The following is an 18,063-nucleotide window of genomic DNA, read 5'->3' as shown; positions in this document are numbered from 1 at the left end:
CCTTGTGACTCTGGGCAAGTCACTTTACCCTCCATTCCGAAGGCTACTGAAAACTGATCTATTCAGTAGGCATACCAATAACATTCATCCTCAATACTAAATAATGAGACTACACATGAACTAGAAAAATCGAACTCTTATCACTTGACTGACTAACCTCTTTCACTTTAACCCTTGTGTTGAATATGGTTTCTCTACAGTCGATGACCTAATGTATGTTACAATCCTATCTATCATGCAGGAATCAATTTGCATTACCACAATGTGCTCTTCTTTACCATGTATGTATGCACCTTAATGCAACGACTTTTGTACTCTGTTACCCAGAAATGGCAACCGCCATTACGGCAAATGTAAGCCACATTGAGCCTGCAAATCGCTGGAAAAATGTGGGATACAAATGCTACAAATAAATAAAAATAAATAAATAAATTGGCCCTGGTACAAAATAAGTACCTGAATATATGTAAACCACTTTGAATGTAGTTGCAAAATACCACAGAAAGGTGGGATATCAAGTCCCATTTCCCTTCCCTTCCTACAAAAAAGACATACATTTTTTTAGCACTGGAAATGACAGCGTGATAGGGGTGGGAAGTACCACCGGGCTGCTGCGGTACCCTGGTGGTACTTTCATTATAGCAAGTGGTAAGCCCGCATTGGGCTTATCGCTGATTAGTAAAAGGAGCCCTAACTTTTTTAGAGGTCAAAATAAAACCCAGAAATTCAATGCCGGTCGCCGGGTTTAACCCCATTATGTGCCCTGAACAAAACCGTTCACTCTGCATTCTAAAGGGGGTCTTCTGCATGAGTTTTCAAAACTGGTTGGGTCCCTTCTTCAGATGTCATAATACCGTGAGGTAATTCCTCTATCGATTCAAACAAAAGTATCTCAGCCTGCAAAGAATCCAGTTAAGGAATTAATTGCACAAAATAAAATGTAGATTGACGATGGGCAGGGCCGCTGAGAGGGGGGGGACAGGGGGGACAAAATTCCCCGGGCCCGGGCCTTCAAGGGGGGCCCGACGCCAGGGTCAGGCCTCCGGCGCTGCAGTTCCCTGTCTCACCTGCCTGCCTCCTTGGCTCCGGGCTCCCTGCATTCGAAGCGGCAGTCACAGATCGCCTCCCTTCGGGCCTTCCCTCCCTGTGTCCCGCCCTCTCGGAAACCGGAAGTTACATCAGAGGAGGGCGGGACACAGGGAGGGAAGGCCAGAAGAGAGGCGATCTGCGACTGCCGCCTTGAATGCAGGAGGCCCGGAGCCGTGGAGGCAGGCAGGTGAGACCATGGATTGCAGCGGCGGGGGGAGCAAGGGGGGCGGGAGCGGCGGCGGGGAGGCCTAGTCTCTCGGCGGCCCTGGCGATGGGCTTTGTTTGCAGTTCTTGCACAGATTGCTGCAAGAGAGGTCTTGTACAGATGCAGAGTGTCTGATTTACTAGCACCAGCTCTATTTGACAGGAAGCATTAAACTGAATGAGGTAGCAGGTGGAAAGAAAACAGTGTGACATTTTATTTTTGAAATACAATGATTTTTTTTTTTCCACAGGACATGACTTCTGCTGCTATGTCTTTACTTATTTATTTATTCAACATTGAGGCAGAATTTTCTAGTTCTTGCTATATAATCTATCCCTAAATTGCTACAGGAAACTGAGACCTATGGTTTTACTGCTCACCTGATGAATTGATATGTGTTCCTTCTGTTTTCAGAGGATGGAAACAGAGGACAAAGACTATGGGGACACGGATGGTGTATCAGAGAGAACGACCCCCAGCAGAACCCAGCGATCTCCCCAGAAAAGCTCAAAGAAAGTAAAGAACGCTACTTGCAGAGTGACTCTCCTCGATGCCTCGGACTACGAGTGTGAAATTGAGGTCGGAGTTAATATTTCACGTTTGATCTCTCTCTCTCTTTATCCTTTTCCATTCCTTTGTGAACCAGCATCTCTCTTTTCTTGTGACTAATTCTCATCGGTGTTTAACTAGCTTTCTTCGGTTTACTGCTCTTCCCCTACCCCCCCCCCCCCAAGTAATTCAGACTGTTTTCATCTATGGCAAGGGTTGAACTATGGCAGCTTTAACAAGTGAGACAGTAGTGTAAATATAGTGATGCTGGAGCGTTTATGTGTAAAAGTATTAGAGGGATTTTATGACATCACAGTGAGCGCTGCCGGTGCTGTTCCAAAGCGAAAGCTCTCGGCAGACGTCCCTCATGAAGATTTGCTGATACTCACACTATTTCCCAAGTGAGGAGGGGCTTTGTGACATTACTGCTGTTAATGGGCATTGAAGTGGCGTAGCCACAGATGGGCCTGGGTGGGCCGGGGTCCACCCACTTAAGGCTCAGGCCCACCAAACAGTAGCACATGTTTAGCGGTAGCTGGTGGGGATCCCAAGCTCGGCCAGCTGAAGACTTCCCCCTGATGGTAACGAAATTGCTAATCTCCACGATACCGGCACCTGCGCATGCCTGCTGCAGACTGCCAAGATGTAAAGATGCATTTTCTCACCAGCTGAGATATATTTTCGGTGGTGGTTGGGGGGGGGGGTGGGGGGGTGGGGGGAACACTTGGTGTCCACCCACTTCTTGCCTAGGCCCACCCAAAATCTGTTGTCTGACTACACCCCTGCGGCATTGGCATGGCAGATGAGCACAACAGGCGAGAGTTGCTATTCGCACCTCAACTTCTTTTTCACTTTAATGTGTGTGCAGCCTCACAAGCTGATTGAAAAGGGCAGCATAGCACCCTCTTGGCATAGTGTTCTGGGATGGTTGCAAGGTGCCTACGCCTTGCAAAGGCTCTGCCTCCATCAGTAGAGAGTCCTCACGCAGGTGAGCTGACTAAGGGGTCCTTTTACTAAGCTGCGCTAAAAAGCGGCCAGCGCGTGGGATTCCCGTGCGCTGCGGCCACTTTTAGTGCAGCAGTGAAATAGTTGTGTTCGTTTTTTTCCCCCCATTGGCGCATGGCCATTACCGCCAAGAGCTCTTACTGCCACCTATTTAGGAGGCAGGAAGGGCTCCCACGCTATTCCTGCGCTAATTGGGTAGCACGCGGTAATATTCCCGCACTACCTGAATAGCACAGGCACGCCTACTCTCCGCCCCAGACATGCCTCCCGTGGCAAAAAATAAAACACATTTTTTATCGTGGGAGTAGTGCGTGCAGACGGCCAAACTATCGCGGGATGCCTCAGCATGTCCCATAGTACCTTAGTAAAAGAGCCCCTTAATTAGATCAACGGCCAAGTTGACTGCATGTTCATGAATGAATTTTCGAACCTGGCTGCGTAACAAAGAATAGTGATGTACACAACCCAAAACGAGTGTGGGCATTTTTTTCATGTTTGCTTCACCCAGAACTTTCTAAAAGGAGCAAATAGATTGTGCTTGCATTAATTTGTGGGATAAGTGTGTAGAAATGGATGGAGGGTAATTGTATAACCAGGCATCTCGTTTAAGGCCGCAAAAATGTGCCTATTTTAAGTCTGTTTGATAAAGAAAATTAGTCATCTACTTTTCTTTATAAAATCCTAGTGTCAGTGGCTGAAAATGTGCCTTGATTTAAGGTACCATTACTTAACACTGGCCCCAGGGCTAGTTAAACACCTGCACCTAGACGGTAGCCAGGATATGCAGAAATTATTGTATTTTATCATTTATACATGAATACATACACTTCACCTATGCTCTACCCAAACTCCTTCGATGTGGATGCCCAAAGTAAGGGGAGAATTCTAGAAATGGCACTTAAAAATGAGCAATAACTTTTATAGCAACCCTTAATGGACACCTCATCATTGGCTCCACCAGATTTGGAAAAACAGCAGTGTAAAACTCCAAACCTTGGAGAAAACCACTACTTTAAAAACCAAATCTTGGATCTACTATCTCAAAAAAACATTAATTTGACCTCACTTCAAATTGGATTGAAGATTATACAAAAACTTCAAAACTTTCAAAAATTGCAAAAAACATTCCTACGTTTTCCTAAGCTTACACGTGAATATTAAAAAATGTGAATAATTGTCTTATCTACTACTATTACTACTTAACATTTCTAGAGCGCTACTAGGGTTACACAGCGCTGTACAGATTAACAAAAAGGACAGTCCCTGCCTGCTCCAAGGAGCTTACAATCTAAAGGACAAAATGTCAAGTTGGGGTAGTTGAGATTTCCTGAGAAGAGATGTAGTGATTAGGTGCCGAAGGCGACATTGAAGAGGTGGGCTTTGAGCAAGGATTTAAAGATGGGCAGGGAGGGGGCCTGGCGTATGGGCTCAGGGAGTTTATTCCAGGCATGGGGTGAGGCGAGACAGAAAGGGCAGAGCCTGGAGTTGGCGGTGGTAGAGAAGGGTACTGAAAGGAGGGATTTGTCTTGAGAACAGAGGTTACGGGTAGGAATGTAAGGGGAGATGAGGGTAGAGAGGTAAGGAGGGGCTGCAGATCGAGTGCATTTGTAGGTAAGAAGGAGAAGCTTGAACTGTATGCGGTACCTGATCGGAAGCCAGTGAAGTGACCTGAGGAGAGGGGTGATATGAGTATATCGGTCAAGGCGGAAGATAAGACGTGCAGCAGAGTTCTGAACGGATTGAAGGGGGGGGGGGGGATGGCAAAGTGGGAGGCCGGTGATGAGTAGGTTGCAGTAGTCAAGGCGAGAGGTAATGAGAGAGTGGATGAGAGTTCGGGTGGTGTGCTCCGAGAGGAAAGGGCGAATTTTGCTGATGTTATCTGAGCTGAAAAACATTGTAAGTCGCTGCTTCACAAATCCAATCTCGCAGCTCCCATCCCCAAAGTCAAATCTTCAGACCTCAGCGTCGATTATCCCACAAAATTCACTCTGAGGAGGAATAGTAGTAAGATCTTCAACATGGCGCCGGAGCTTTACAAGACGTCAACAGATCCCCACAGCGAATCAGAAAGCACTTTTTCCTCAAACCCCCCCCCCCCCCCCCATTACCTTAATGTTCATCCCACTATTGTTCAGAAACTCCTGGGAGGGTTCTGTTCAATAAATTTCCTCCCACTCTATAGGTCCATTTATGCTCTCTGGTCCGTGCAACTGTCTGCAGTTTTTATATCCAATGTTGTTCTCTTTGATGTAAATATTTTGATATATTTTCTCTACTGTTATTAAAGAATTGATCAATAACCAAACAAGTTAAATTGATTAAATTGCAAGCAATGATGGACTGTAGGAGCAGCCGAAACTTGCCACTCAGTTTTGGCCAGAACCAAAATTGAAACTGAAACCATGGCCACACCCCCTGTTGTCGCTGCCGCCGCAAGCCCATCCTCCCCAAACCAGCCTCCTCCCTGACAGAAAACCTGTTCCTTTCCCGGGCCACCCACTAACACCGCCTAACTTTAAAGGCCCTGGTGGTCTAGCGGCCTCTTTGGGGCAGGAGCATCCTTAGTTGCTCCCGCCTCTGCATTGTGAAAATGGCAGCCATGACTTCCTATAGCAGCTTCGTGAGCCTGCCACTGGAGGCTGCAGTCACCCTTTTGCAACCTCGGAGTCATCTTCGACTCCTCCCTCTCCTTCTCTGTGCATATCCAGCAGATAGCCAAGACCTGTCGCTTCTTCCTCTATAACATTAGCAAAATTCGCCCTTTCCTCTCTGAGCACACACCTGAACTCTCATCCACTCTCTCATTTCCTCTCGCCTTGACTACTGCAGCCTACTCCTCACTGGCCTCCCACTTAGCCATTTATCCCCCCTTCAGTCCATTCAGAACTCGGCTGCACGCCTTATCTTCTGCCTGGACTGATATATCACCCCTCTCCTCAAGTCACTTCACTGGCTTCCGATCAGGTATCGCATACAGTTCAAGCTTCTCCTACTAACCTACAAATGCACTCGGTCTGCAGCCCCTCCTCACCTCTCTACCCTCATCTCCCCTTACGTCCCTACCCGTAACCTCTGCTCTCAAGACAAATTCCTCCTCTCAGTACCCTTCTCCACCACCGCCAACTCCAGGCTCTGCCCTTTCTGCCTCACCTCACCCCATGCTTGGAATAAAATCCCTGAGCCCATACGCCAAGCCCCCTCCCTGCCCATCTTCAAATCCTTGCTCAAAGCCCACCTCTTTAATGTCGCCTTCGGCACCTAACCACTACACCTCTATTCAGGAAATCTTGACTGCCCCAACTTGACATTTTGTCCTTTAGATTGTAAGCTCCTTCGAGCAGGGACTGCCCTTCTTTGTTAAACTGTACAGCGCTGCGTAACCCTTGTAGCGCTCTAGAAATGTTAAGTAGTAGTAGTAGAATTGGCTCCTTCTCATGCCATTCCCAATTCCAAAATGGCGGCTACATCCTCCCACAGCATTCTCCCAACATCCATTAACGTAGTTCTTTAACAAACATGGCCCTATGCTTTTGATAAATTATATTTTTTAAATACGGACGTTTTTAAGCCTTTCCTGAATAAGAAAGAGTTTCTTTGTTGCCAAAATCGAAGATGGTAGAGTATTCCAAATGAAGTCAGCTTGATAAGGTACAGAAGACTGTAACAATTTAAAAGGATTTGACCGTCACAGTAGAAAAGCTTAACAAGAGATGATTTCAAGAAACGCATAATGTTTATGTGCCATTTCTGATTGGAGGTGACATAAAATAAAGTGACACTGGGTTTTCCACATCATTTGGAAATCACGGCATATCCCTAGTTACAAGTTCATACGTGAAATAAAACCATCCTATGACTAGCACAGCCGGATCCTAATTACCGTGTGTGATGTGATAGCCCTGACTAACATTCCCCACCATTCTTGCGACCGGCCCTCTAGTGATTTTTTCCCCCGTGTTACCAACATCAGGTGAAGGCATTTTTTGCAGGGCGTTTGTTGAAGTCACTATGCAATCATTCATAAAATAATAGAGTGACTTGGAAGTCTCTGCCTTCAAACTGCCTTTTCACTATCACCATTGTACTGCGCTTTGTGTTACTGGGTGCAAAAGACAGAATCAGTAAGTGAGGAATAGATTGAATGCAGATGAGCAGTAATTAACCCAGCGCTGCATTAGTCACCTTTTTACACAGCATTAAAATCATGATTGAAAAGGGGGCGGACGTTCATGAAGGAGGAGAAGGCACAACCACATCATTTCTTGCAGACAGGCTTACAAGCGGGGGCAGCTTGCTATTTGCATATCATGATCAAAATGATGTGTGGGTGGCAGAGAGGGAGTAAGAGAGGGGCACGAGCAGAGGTATGTTTAATACTAATTAACATCAGGAAGCAGTGAGGAGGGAATTATCTTTAAGGTGCACATCAGTGTTTTGGGCTGTGTCATGAGAAAATACTCAAGTGCCATGACAGCTCAGGGTGCTGTGGTTGCCGTTCTGGCTTCATTTTATTGCCGGGAGAATTTGCCCTCCCTGAAAGATCTTGCACATCAGCAGAGAATCCTGTGAATGGATTGTAGCACAATCCCCAGCGTCTCTTGGCCCCACCCCTCCCCCACTGTGCATCTGCAGAGCTGTTTCTGAACCTAACAGCTGTTCAGTGCCATTTAAAAATGCAGAGAAATGTGCAGAGTTGAGAGGCAGGGTCATTCTGGTTTTCTGAAATCCCGTTCCATGGTGTTTAGTGATTTTTGCTTCTGTTTTTATTTAATAACTAGTAAAAAAAGGTCCGTTTCTGTTTGAAAGGAAACGGGCGCTAGCAAGGTTTTCCTCTGAGTGTGTATGTTTGAGAGAGTGACTGTGTGAGAGAGGCTTCTGTTCCTGCTGCTGTGCATTCCCCGTGTTGTGCTGATTCGCTGCTCCCTGTATCCTGGCTCCGCCCCTCTCCCTTCTACTGGCCAATCTGGTGTGGCTTGTGTGACATCACTATTATCTACTCCAACATGATCCACGGTTCCAGGCAGCCTCAGAATGTTGGAGGTGAGAATTATTATATAGGAAAAGCTGTACAAAAGAGAAAGGGTTGTTTGAAAAACAGGACTGGATCAGCCTGTCAAAGCTGATGTGGGTGAGGCAGCAGCAGTAGAGGGGTATACCTACCCCAATACATTTTCAAAAGTGTTCTGTGCCTGCACATTTTGGCAGGAGTTAATATCTGATTTGCTTTATGTCTTTATGTAACCGAGATGCAGATGCTGTATTTCAGGAACTTGGAAGTTCTCAATGTTCTAGGGAAGGAAACTTTCCACGCAGGATTTAGTATCCTTGTTTTGTAAAATGTTTTTCTCCTCCCTTATCAGAAACATGCCAAGGGCCAAGTGCTGTTTGACACAGTCTGTGAGCACCTGAACCTGCTGGAGAAGGACTACTTTGGATTGACCTTCTGTGACTCTGACAGTCAGAAGGTAAGTTAGAGCCCATAAACCAAAATGGAACTTTGCTGTGAAATGGAAATGTTAGCAGAAAGAGAAACGAGCTTGAAGCAGCAGCCCACATTAGCTGAAGACTTGTCCTCTTAGTAATGGGTCAGAAGTTCTGGCCGGTTGTCTCTCCTGCTATGTTATCACAGACTCTGCTGCAATTTCACCATGTCTTTTTTTGAGATGCGATGACCGGAATTGCACACAATATTCGAGGTGCGGTCGCACCATGGAGCGATACAAAGCTATTATAACGTCCTAATTTTTGTTTTCCATTCCTTTCCTAATAATACCTAGCATTCTATTTGCTTTCTTAGCCGCCGTCACACACTGAGTAGAGGGTTTCAACGTATCGTCCACGATGATACCTAGATCCCTTTCCTGGTTGGTGACGCCTAATGAGGAACCTTGCATGACGTAGCTATAGTTTGGGTTCCTCTCTCCCACATGCATCACTTTGCACCTGCTCACATTAAACATCATCTGCCATTTGAATGCCCAGTCTCCCAGTCTCGTAAGGTCCTCTTGTAATTTTTCACAGTCTTCTCGTCATTTAACAACTTTGAATAACTTTGTGTCATCAGCAAATTTAAGTACCTCACTGATTACTCCCATCTCTAGATCATTTATAAATGTTAAAAAGCAACGGTCCCAGCACAGACCCCTGGGAAACCCCACTAACTACCCTTCTCCATTGAGAATACTGACCATTTAACCCTACTCTCTGTTTTCTATCTTTTGACCAGTTTTAAATCCACAGTAGGACACTACCTCCTATCCCATGACTCTCCAATTTCCTCTAGAGTCTTTCATGAGGTACTTTGTCAAAGTACCTCAGCATATAAGTTCAGTAAGCAGTTTCCTCTAAAGTACCAGAGAGACAAAGTGAGGGAAGAAGATCAAGAAGACTCAGACAGGATGCGCTTGGTGTCTCAGTGGAACCTGGGTTTGATTCTCAGCTCGGGTCTTCCAATGCCCAGGTTGGCTGGAGCTAGAGACTTTATGAAAGCAGAGTGCACAGTCCCTTGATGGGAAGAAGTTCCAGTCATCAAGCAATGAAGACATCTAGTGTCTGTCTGTAAGGTTCAGGATTGTAGGATTCCAGTAGGTATCTTAATGTATTAGCCCTGGCTGAGGACTCCCATTTAAGTGAGTTGGGAAGGGAGAATAAATTAGGGGAAATTAAGCTTCATGGTGTCATATCCAAGCCCAGATTCCATTTTTTTTGTTACATTTGTACCCCACGCTTTCCCACTCATGGCAGGCTCAATGCGGCTTACTTGGGGCAATGGAGGGTTAAGTGACTTGCCCAGAGTCACAAGGAGCTGCCTGTGCCTGAAGTGGGAATCAAACTCAGTTCCTCAGTTCCCCAGGACCAAAGTCCACCACCCTAACCACTAGGCCACTCCTCCACTGTTGCTACTATTTGAGATTCTACATGGAATGTTGCTATTCCACTAGCAACATTCCATGTAGAAGTCGGCCCTTGCAGATCACCAATGTGGCCGCGTCAGACTCACAGAAACAGAAGCCTGCACAGCCTTCTACATGGAATGTTGCTAGTGGAATAGCAACATTCTATGTAGAATCTCCAATAGTAGCAACATTCCATGTAGAATCTCCAATAGTATCTATTTTATTTTTGTTACATTTGTACCCTGCGCTTTCCCACTCATGGCAGGCTCAATGCGGCTTACATGGGGCAATGGAGGGTTAAGTGACTTGCCCAGAGTCACAAGGAGCTGCCTGTGCCTGAAGTGGGAATCGAACTCAGTTCCCCAGGACTAGAAATCCATAAGAAAAGGGGGAAACTGCTGGATTAGAAGTAAAAAAAGGTGCTTCAGATAGTAGAGCCTGCTCTCCCACCGCCACCCAATGGAGGTGGAAAACAGACCTTTTATCACTAAGAATGTTTCTCTTCACTTTATAGCCATGAAGGACAGGTTGAGCCAGTATTGCGTTTCTCAAAGACAAGAGAACAACAGGTTCATGCATGCACCGTAGGACAAGGACATGCCCCACCTATTCTGCTTCTGGCAACCTTGCACCTGATGGGAGTGGAGGAGTGACCTAATGGTCCTTGTGACCCTAGGCAAGTCACCTAACCCTCCATTGCCTTGAGGTACAAAAACTGAGGTTGTTCTCCACTTTAATTTAATTTTGTCTTTTCATGATCCGCTTCACCATCAATTTTAAATATTGTTTAGGGAATATGCAGATGAGCTCAGTAAGAGTGGTCAAAGTTATAAAGAGCAAGGTTAAGCCAGTGCAAGATTTGTCTGCTTACTTGGAGCCAGTGGCGTAGCGGGGGGGGGGGGGGGGGGGGCTGCCACCTGGGGCGGGGCGGTTCGCCGTTGCACCCTCCCCAGGTGCAGCACGATGACACCCCCCCCCCCGACGACCAGCTCCCGCACCCTACCTTTAAAAAGAATATCGGGAGGCACAGCGCCTCGCGCCTGCCCTGCACGTAAAAGAAATGTGGACCGTCGAGTCTTCTCTCGCTCTATCTGTCCCGCCCTCCGCTGACGCAACTTCCTATTTCTGCAAGGGCGGGACAAACAGAGCGAGAGAAGACCCGACAGTCCACATTTCTTTTACGTGCAGGGCAGGTGCGAGGCGCTGCGCCTCGCCTCCCGATATTCTTTTTAAAGGTAGGGTGCGGGAGCTGGTCGGGGGGGGGGGGGGTGGTCGATTCGCCGAGGGGGGGGGAGCTGGCAGGGAGCACCCCACCCTGAGCTAACACCCGGGGCGGACCGCCCCTTCTGCCCCCCTTGCTACGCCACTGCTTGGAGCTCTGATTTTAGTAATTAAAAAAAAAGGGTCTCTAGTACATATAGGAAACTGGGCTAAAGCAGAAATTGGTCTCCTAAGGAGTCATCTGTCAACCACCCTACATGTCAGGTTGCCCCAGGTGATAATGATAATGATGTACTGCCCTTGAATTGCGTCCCAGCATGCTGGAGATGGCCACAAAGCATCAGCCTTGGAGATATACTCACTTTTGGTCACCCCTTTTTGGTCTTCTCCACCCTCTTGAATTATTTCATTTGATGGTTTAATCCTCATATATTATGACACTCTTTCCCTATATACGTATAACCCTTCCCCTTTTCTACTCCCATTGCGGCCGAAACTCATGAACCTTATTCGACCACACCATCACCTTGTATTTGTTACCTGCCGGACTTGGCGAACACTTTTTACGGTACTATGTAAGCCACATTGAGCCTGCAAATGTGGGAAAATGTGGGATACAAATGTAACAAATAGCTTGAACACTTGGGAACTTAATGGATTGAGTTAACACTTCCCTCCCTGGTCTACTGGAAAATCTGTCTGGGATTTGACCTTTCTGTCTCTGGTTTACCTTTTCCTGATATTTTCATTGTTGGTTCCTGTAAATATGACAATGTTTGCTTTTCTCTTGCAGCCTTACTCTTTGGCTTATGTATATGTCTTATAAGGCTAGTCAATTAATGTTATCTATATTCTGTTGCACTGTTCATTTCTTTGTTATGTTTCTAATAACAATCAGAAATTGTTTGAAATAATAATAATTAAAAAAAACAACAACAGGACTAGAGTTCCAGAATAATTTCTGGTGTTAAAAAACAGAATTGAACCCCAGATAGCAGGTATAACGTAACATCACTTAGTACTGTAAATGCGCTGTAGTCACTCTGGTTTCTTTTGTGTTTTAGAACTGGTTAGACCCTTCGAAGGAAATCAAGAAACAAATCAGAAGTAAGTACCTCGCACGGCTGGCGGAGGGTTCTAGTGCATCAGAGATTCCTGGAGGTTTTTTGGTTATTCACTTTGAATTGTATCGACCAGTTGAATTATATGCAAAAGAAAATAATACAGCCAAGCATGGGGAAATAAATTAAGCACAGAAGCCTCCAGGAGAGAGAATTGCAAGAAAGGAAAACAAAGAAAAGAAACATGGATTGAAAGAACCTGCCATAACCTTGAAAAAGGACCATATTTATTTTATTTTTATGAAATTTCAAAAATATACATTAAGCAAAACCCATCAGTAAGTAAAAGAAATTTATCCAGCTCACAGTATGGGGAGAAAGAATGGAGTAAACAAAAGAAACTATAATTGAAGGAAACATTGAACCCAATAATTTTAATTCCTGAACATCATCACCCCATCTAAAGAATGTCTCAAACTCCACATAGCAAAAATAAAATAGAACAAACAAACAAAAAAAAAACCCTCCGGATTCTATATATGGTGCCCACAATTGCATAGCAAAAATTTCTTTTTTTTTGATACATTTGTACCCTGCACTTCCCCACTCATGGCAGGCTCAAGCTCAATGTGGCTTACTGGTACTTATTTGTACCTGGGGCAATGGAGGGTTAAGTGACTTGCCCAGAGTCACAAGGAGCTGCCTGTGCCTGATCTGGGAGTCAAACTCAGTTCCCCAGGACCAAAGTCCACCACCCTAACCACTAGGCCACTCCTCCACTGTTGCTACTATTTGAGATTCTACATGGAATGTTGCTATTCCACTAGCAACATTCCATGTAGAAGTCGGCCCTTGCAGATCACCAATGTGGCCGCGCAGGCTTCTGCTTCTGTGAGTCTGACGTCCTGCACGTATGTCAGACTCACAGAAACAGAAGCCTGCGCAGCCTTCTACATGGAATGTTGCTAGTGAAATAGCAACATTCCATGTAGAATCTCCAATAGTAGCAACATTCCAGGTAGAATCTCCAATAGTATCTATTTTATTTTTGTTACCATTTGTACCCTGCGCTTTCCCACTCATGGCAGGCTCAATGCGGCTTACATGGGGCAATGGAGGGTTAAGTGACTTGCCCAGAGTCACAAGGAGCTGCCTGTGCCTGAAGTGGGAATCGAACTCAGTTCCCCAGGACCAAAGTCCACCACCCTAACCACTAGGCCAATCCTCCACTGTTGCTACTATTTGAGATTCTACATGGAATGTTGCTATTCCACTAGCAACATTCCATGTAGAAGTCGGCCCTTGCCAATGTGGCCGCACAGGCTTCTGCTTCTGTGAGTCTGACGTCCTGCACGTACGTGCAGGATGTCAGACTCACAGAAGCCTGCGCAGCCTTCTAAATGGAATGTTGCTAGTGGAATAGCAACATTCCATGTAGAATCTCCAATAGTAGCAACATTCCATGTAGAATCTCCAATATTAGCAACATTCCATGTAGAATCTCCAATAGTATCTATTTTATTTTTGTTACATTTGTACCCCGCGCTTTCCCACTCATGGCAGGCTCAATGCGGCTTACATGGGGCAATGGAGGGTTAAGTGACTTGCCCAGAGTCACAATGAGCTGCCTGTGCCTGAAGTGGGAATCAAACACCAATGTGGCCACGCAGGCTTCTGCTTCTGTGAGTCTGACGTCCTGCACGTACGTGCAGGACGTCAGACTCACAGAAACAGAAGACTGCGCAGCCTTCTACATGGAATGTTGCTAGTGGAATAGCAACATTCCATGTAGAATCTCCAATAGTAGCAACATTCCATGTAGAATCTCCAATAGTATCTATTTTATTTTTGTTACATTTGTACCCTGCGCTTTCCCACTCATGGCAGGCTCAATGCGGCTTACATGGGGCAATGGAGGGTTAAGTGACTTGCCCAGAGTCACAAGGAGCTACCTGTGCCTGAAGTGGGAATCGAACACCAATGTGGCCACGCAGGCTTCTGCTTCTGTGAGTCTGACGTCCTGCACGTACGTGCAGGACGTCAGACTCACAGAAACAGAAGCCTGCGCAGCCTTCTACATGGAATGTTGCTAGTGGAATAGCAACATTCCATGTAGAATCTCCAATAGTAGCAACATTCCATGTAGAATCTCCAATAGTATCTATTTTATTTTTGTTACATTTGTACCCTGCGCTTTTCCACTCATGGCAGGCTCAATGCGGCTTACATGGGGCAATGGAGGGTTAAGTGACTTGCCCAGAGTCACAAGGAGCTGCCTGTGCCTGAAGTGGGAATCGAACTCAGTTCCCCAGGACCAAAGTCCACCACCCTAACCACTAGGCCACTCCGTGGTGCACGGGTGGATTCATGATTTACGTGTCTACTGTTTCTGATATTCAAAACTATTTAACTGGCCAGGAATGGCTCCTGCCCGATTAAATAGCATTTAAATGCCTAACCAAGGAGATTCAGCGCCAAACTGCTTAAATAGCAGGCCTATCTTTGACCACTAAAAATGTAGCCGTTAACCCTGAATATCAGCATAGCCGGTTAACTTTTTAGTGGCCAAAATAAACACTGATACATATTCAACGCCAGTCGACGGAAACAGTCCGGCATTGACTATATCCAGGTTTAACGTCGATGGCGTACAACAAACACGCTGGCCGCCGCCGGCTGAAAATCGGGCCCTTTATGTACAAACATTTACACCTGCTTTTGAGCAAGGCATAAAGGAATCAGCTTTACTTTAGGTACAGTTTCTGCAGAATTTGTGCTGGTATTATGTAAAGACACTCAGACGACTCTGCAGATTGATAAAACAGACGGTAAATAAGGTACTTTCTTTCCCTGCTTAGATCAGAAGGAAAATTCCCCACCTCTGTTTGTTTACAGCTGTCTTCCTAGACCCGTTCATTATCGGTCTTGCAGGAGCAATCCAGAGGGTCTTTGACGTAGACGGACCCTGAGATGATTTTCCCCTTGGTAACACAGGACCTATCGCTATGACAACCAGAAGTGAAATATTCTCGTCTCTGATTTGCACAGCTCCCCCCTGAATGAAAGCTGCATCTTTCTAACATAATACCAATCCCCCCCCCCCCCTCAATAAATGATTGTGTTTAGCTTGTCTGCAAAAATATGCTTAGTGGTTTATTTTTCCTTGTATGATTCAGGAAATGACCTAGCAGCAGGCGGTATAGGGAACACTGGAGTGGGGGAGGGGGAGGCAGAGAAATGGTACAAACGCCTTTCAGTTCACTGTGTGGTTTTCACACACATTGTCCAGTTCCTCCTAATAACTGTTTGCTTGTCGCTCTTTATTCTCAATAGGGCTGATATTCGACCAGTGTGGTAACTAGTTTACGTTAAATGCCAGCGCTGACATTTAAATTAATCTGCAAATTCAGCATCTTTAACTGTATGGTGCAGTCACTTTGCTGGCACTGTGAAGGGATTGTGGTGCCCTGAGCCAGCTTTTGGTTTGCGAACACCCTCCTTCTCAGGCCACATTCCTCCTGGTCTACTGGAGTTGTCCCCTCCCAAACAGCAGCAGACCTGCCAAGTCTCCCGCTTTTCGCGCATCATTTCCCACTGAGAAATTGGGATATGAGTGGTTTCCCATCCAGTGACAGTAGATAACGCCTTCATAAAGCACCATCTCCTGCTACCACTGATCCCACGCCCCACGGCAGCAGGATATGACATTTTATCAAGGCATTTCCTGCTGCTGCTGAATGGGGAGGCCCAGGGCTGCCGAGAGGGGGGGAAGGGGGGGGGTCAAAATTCCCCGGGTGCCGGGGTCAGGTCGCCGGCGCTGCAGTCCCCGGTCTCACCTGCCTGCCTCCTCGGCTCCGGGCCCCCTGCATTCAAAGCGGCAGTCGCAGATCGCCTCTCTTCTGGCCTTCCCTCCCTGTGTCCCCGCCCTCGCGGAAACCGGAAGTTACATCAGACGATAGCGGGACACAGGGAGGGAAGGCCAGAAGAGAGGCGATCTGCGACTGCCACTTTGAATGAAGGGGGCCCGGAGCCGTGGAGGCAGGCAGGTGAGACCGTGGACTGCAGCGGCGGGGGGGGGGGGGGGGGAGGCAGAGGCGGGGCAGCGGAGTGGGGCGGCCTGGACCCGGCCTAGTCTCTCGGCGGCAGAGAAGACCACTCCCCTAGCTGCTGGCCGTGAATCAGCTGTTCTGGGGACGGATAAATGGGCGGAGTTGTGGAAGGAGCTGGGTGAAGCAAGGGGCAGGGTGAAGCTGGGATGGGCTGGTGGTGGACGCTAAATCTCCCACTGAATGGATCGGCCCACTTGGCAGCTTTGCACCAGTAGCGTTTCACCTAATACTATCCACACCAGCTCCAGTGTCTTCCCTCTGTTGCGCCCCTATGGAAACAGGAAGTTACATTAAAGTGGGATGGGGTTTGGCCAGAGGGAAAGACACCAGAGTTGATGCAGTAGTGTTAGGCGAAACACTGCTGTTATACAGGAGGAGACAACTGCATTAAAAGGTAGACCGGATGGAGGAGAAGGGTGGCCTGTTGGGGGGGGGGGGGGGGGGGGGAATATTTGCCAGAACCATGGATGGAAGTTTTGGCCACTGCAGTTGAGGCAGGCTTTTGGTACCTTGAGGCTTGTCACCCTGAGCCACTGTCTCCTGATCTGTGCCTTGAGCCGGCCCTGACAAGTGGCTGAAAATGCACTTACATTTAAATCAGGATCACTCAAATTAACCCTCCAGCTGGTATAAATGCCCACACCTTGTTGTGAGCTAGAACGCACATGTAGTAACATCGGTTAATGTATCTGGATTTTAAAAAGGTTTAGACAAGTTCCTGGAGGAAAAGTCCACAGTCTGTTATTGAGATGGAAATGGGGGAAGCCACTGCTTGCCCTGCGATTGGTAGCATGGAATTTTCTGCCAGGTACTTGTGACCTGGATTGGCCACTGTTGGAAGCAGGATGCTGGCCTAGATAGACCATTGGTCTGACCCAGTATGGCTATTCTTATGTTTTGGCATATTACTGAGGAAGGACTGGAGCAGTTGCAAAAACCACACGTGTGATTTTTTCCAAATGTATTGATAGCTTAGTAGCTATAGCGAGCTTTCATTGTGAAGTAATTATCCTTTCCTTGGCAAGTTCAAACTGTGGTTGTGGTTCCTTCTTACTTTTCAAGATAGACACCATCCCCCTGATAGTCAGCCAGAGGTAGGTGGCGCCGACCCTGAATATTCAATGCTGGGCTGTTTCCAGTGATCGGCATTGGATATTCCAGGTTTTTTTTGGCCGTCTCTAACTTAACCAGCTATGTATATTAAGCCACATTGAGCCTGCAAAATGGTGGGAAAATGTGGGATACAAATGCAATTAAATAAATAAATAAATAAATGTGAATAGTCAGTGCTGGCTGGTTAAGTTTAGTGGGCAAAGATAGGACTATTTCTGCGGTCTCATTTGCCCACTAAACTTAGCTGGCAAGTGCTTGAATATTCGCAGATAGCTGGCTATGTCTCGCCATGTAGCTGGTTGGCCACTGTGTGCCAATATTCAGCAGAGATAGCCAAATATATCAAACTGAATATTAGCTGGCTAAGAGCTATTTAACCGTTCATGGCTGGTTAAATGTAGTTCTGCCCCTCGGGCTGGAATGTAAATTTTAAGGGACTTCGACGTTAGCTTCAGAACTTAGTACAAGAACAGTGCTGGGCAGACTTCTAGGGTCTGTGCCCTGAAGGACAAATCAAACTCGGATATACAAATAAAGTATCGCATATCAAGTAAAATGAATTTATCCTGTTGGGCAGACTGGATGGACTGTTCAGGTCTTTATCTGCCGTCATTTACTATGTTAAATAGCACTGACTATTGGGCCCAATGAATATGCAAGACATACATTTGCATGCGCTGCCTCTACTGTATGCAAATCTGTTTCATGCATATTCATTGTCAGCCTCCTGAAAACCTGACCAGCTGGGTGTGTCCTAAGGAGCTGGTTGTGAAGCCCTGCTATATGTGAATGTTATGTATATTAAGTGGCTGTTT

General features: G+C 46.5%; 1 protein-coding gene across 5 annotated transcripts in view; it reads left to right on the top strand.

The window, feature by feature from the left end:
- The window catches only part of EPB41L1 (erythrocyte membrane protein band 4.1 like 1), a 302,903-nt gene that overhangs the window by 195,657 nt on the left and 89,183 nt on the right, over positions 1–18,063 (top strand). For all 5 annotated transcript variants that reach the window (XM_030211261.1, XM_030211259.1, XM_030211260.1 and 2 more), the window contains exons 4-6: positions 1,709–1,873; positions 8,209–8,313; positions 12,030–12,072. In XM_030211261.1, the coding sequence (XP_030067121.1) occupies positions 1,709–1,873; positions 8,209–8,313; positions 12,030–12,072 (313 nt within the window). The remainder of the gene's footprint in view (positions 1–1,708; positions 1,874–8,208; positions 8,314–12,029; positions 12,073–18,063) is intronic.

The sequence above is a fragment of the Microcaecilia unicolor genome, chromosome 8, assembly GCF_901765095.1.
Source record: "Microcaecilia unicolor chromosome 8, aMicUni1.1, whole genome shotgun sequence".
Lineage (NCBI taxonomy): Eukaryota > Metazoa > Chordata > Amphibia > Gymnophiona > Siphonopidae > Microcaecilia > Microcaecilia unicolor.
Note: the sequence above shows the minus strand (reverse complement) of the source record. Positions and strands in the feature narration are given on the sequence as shown.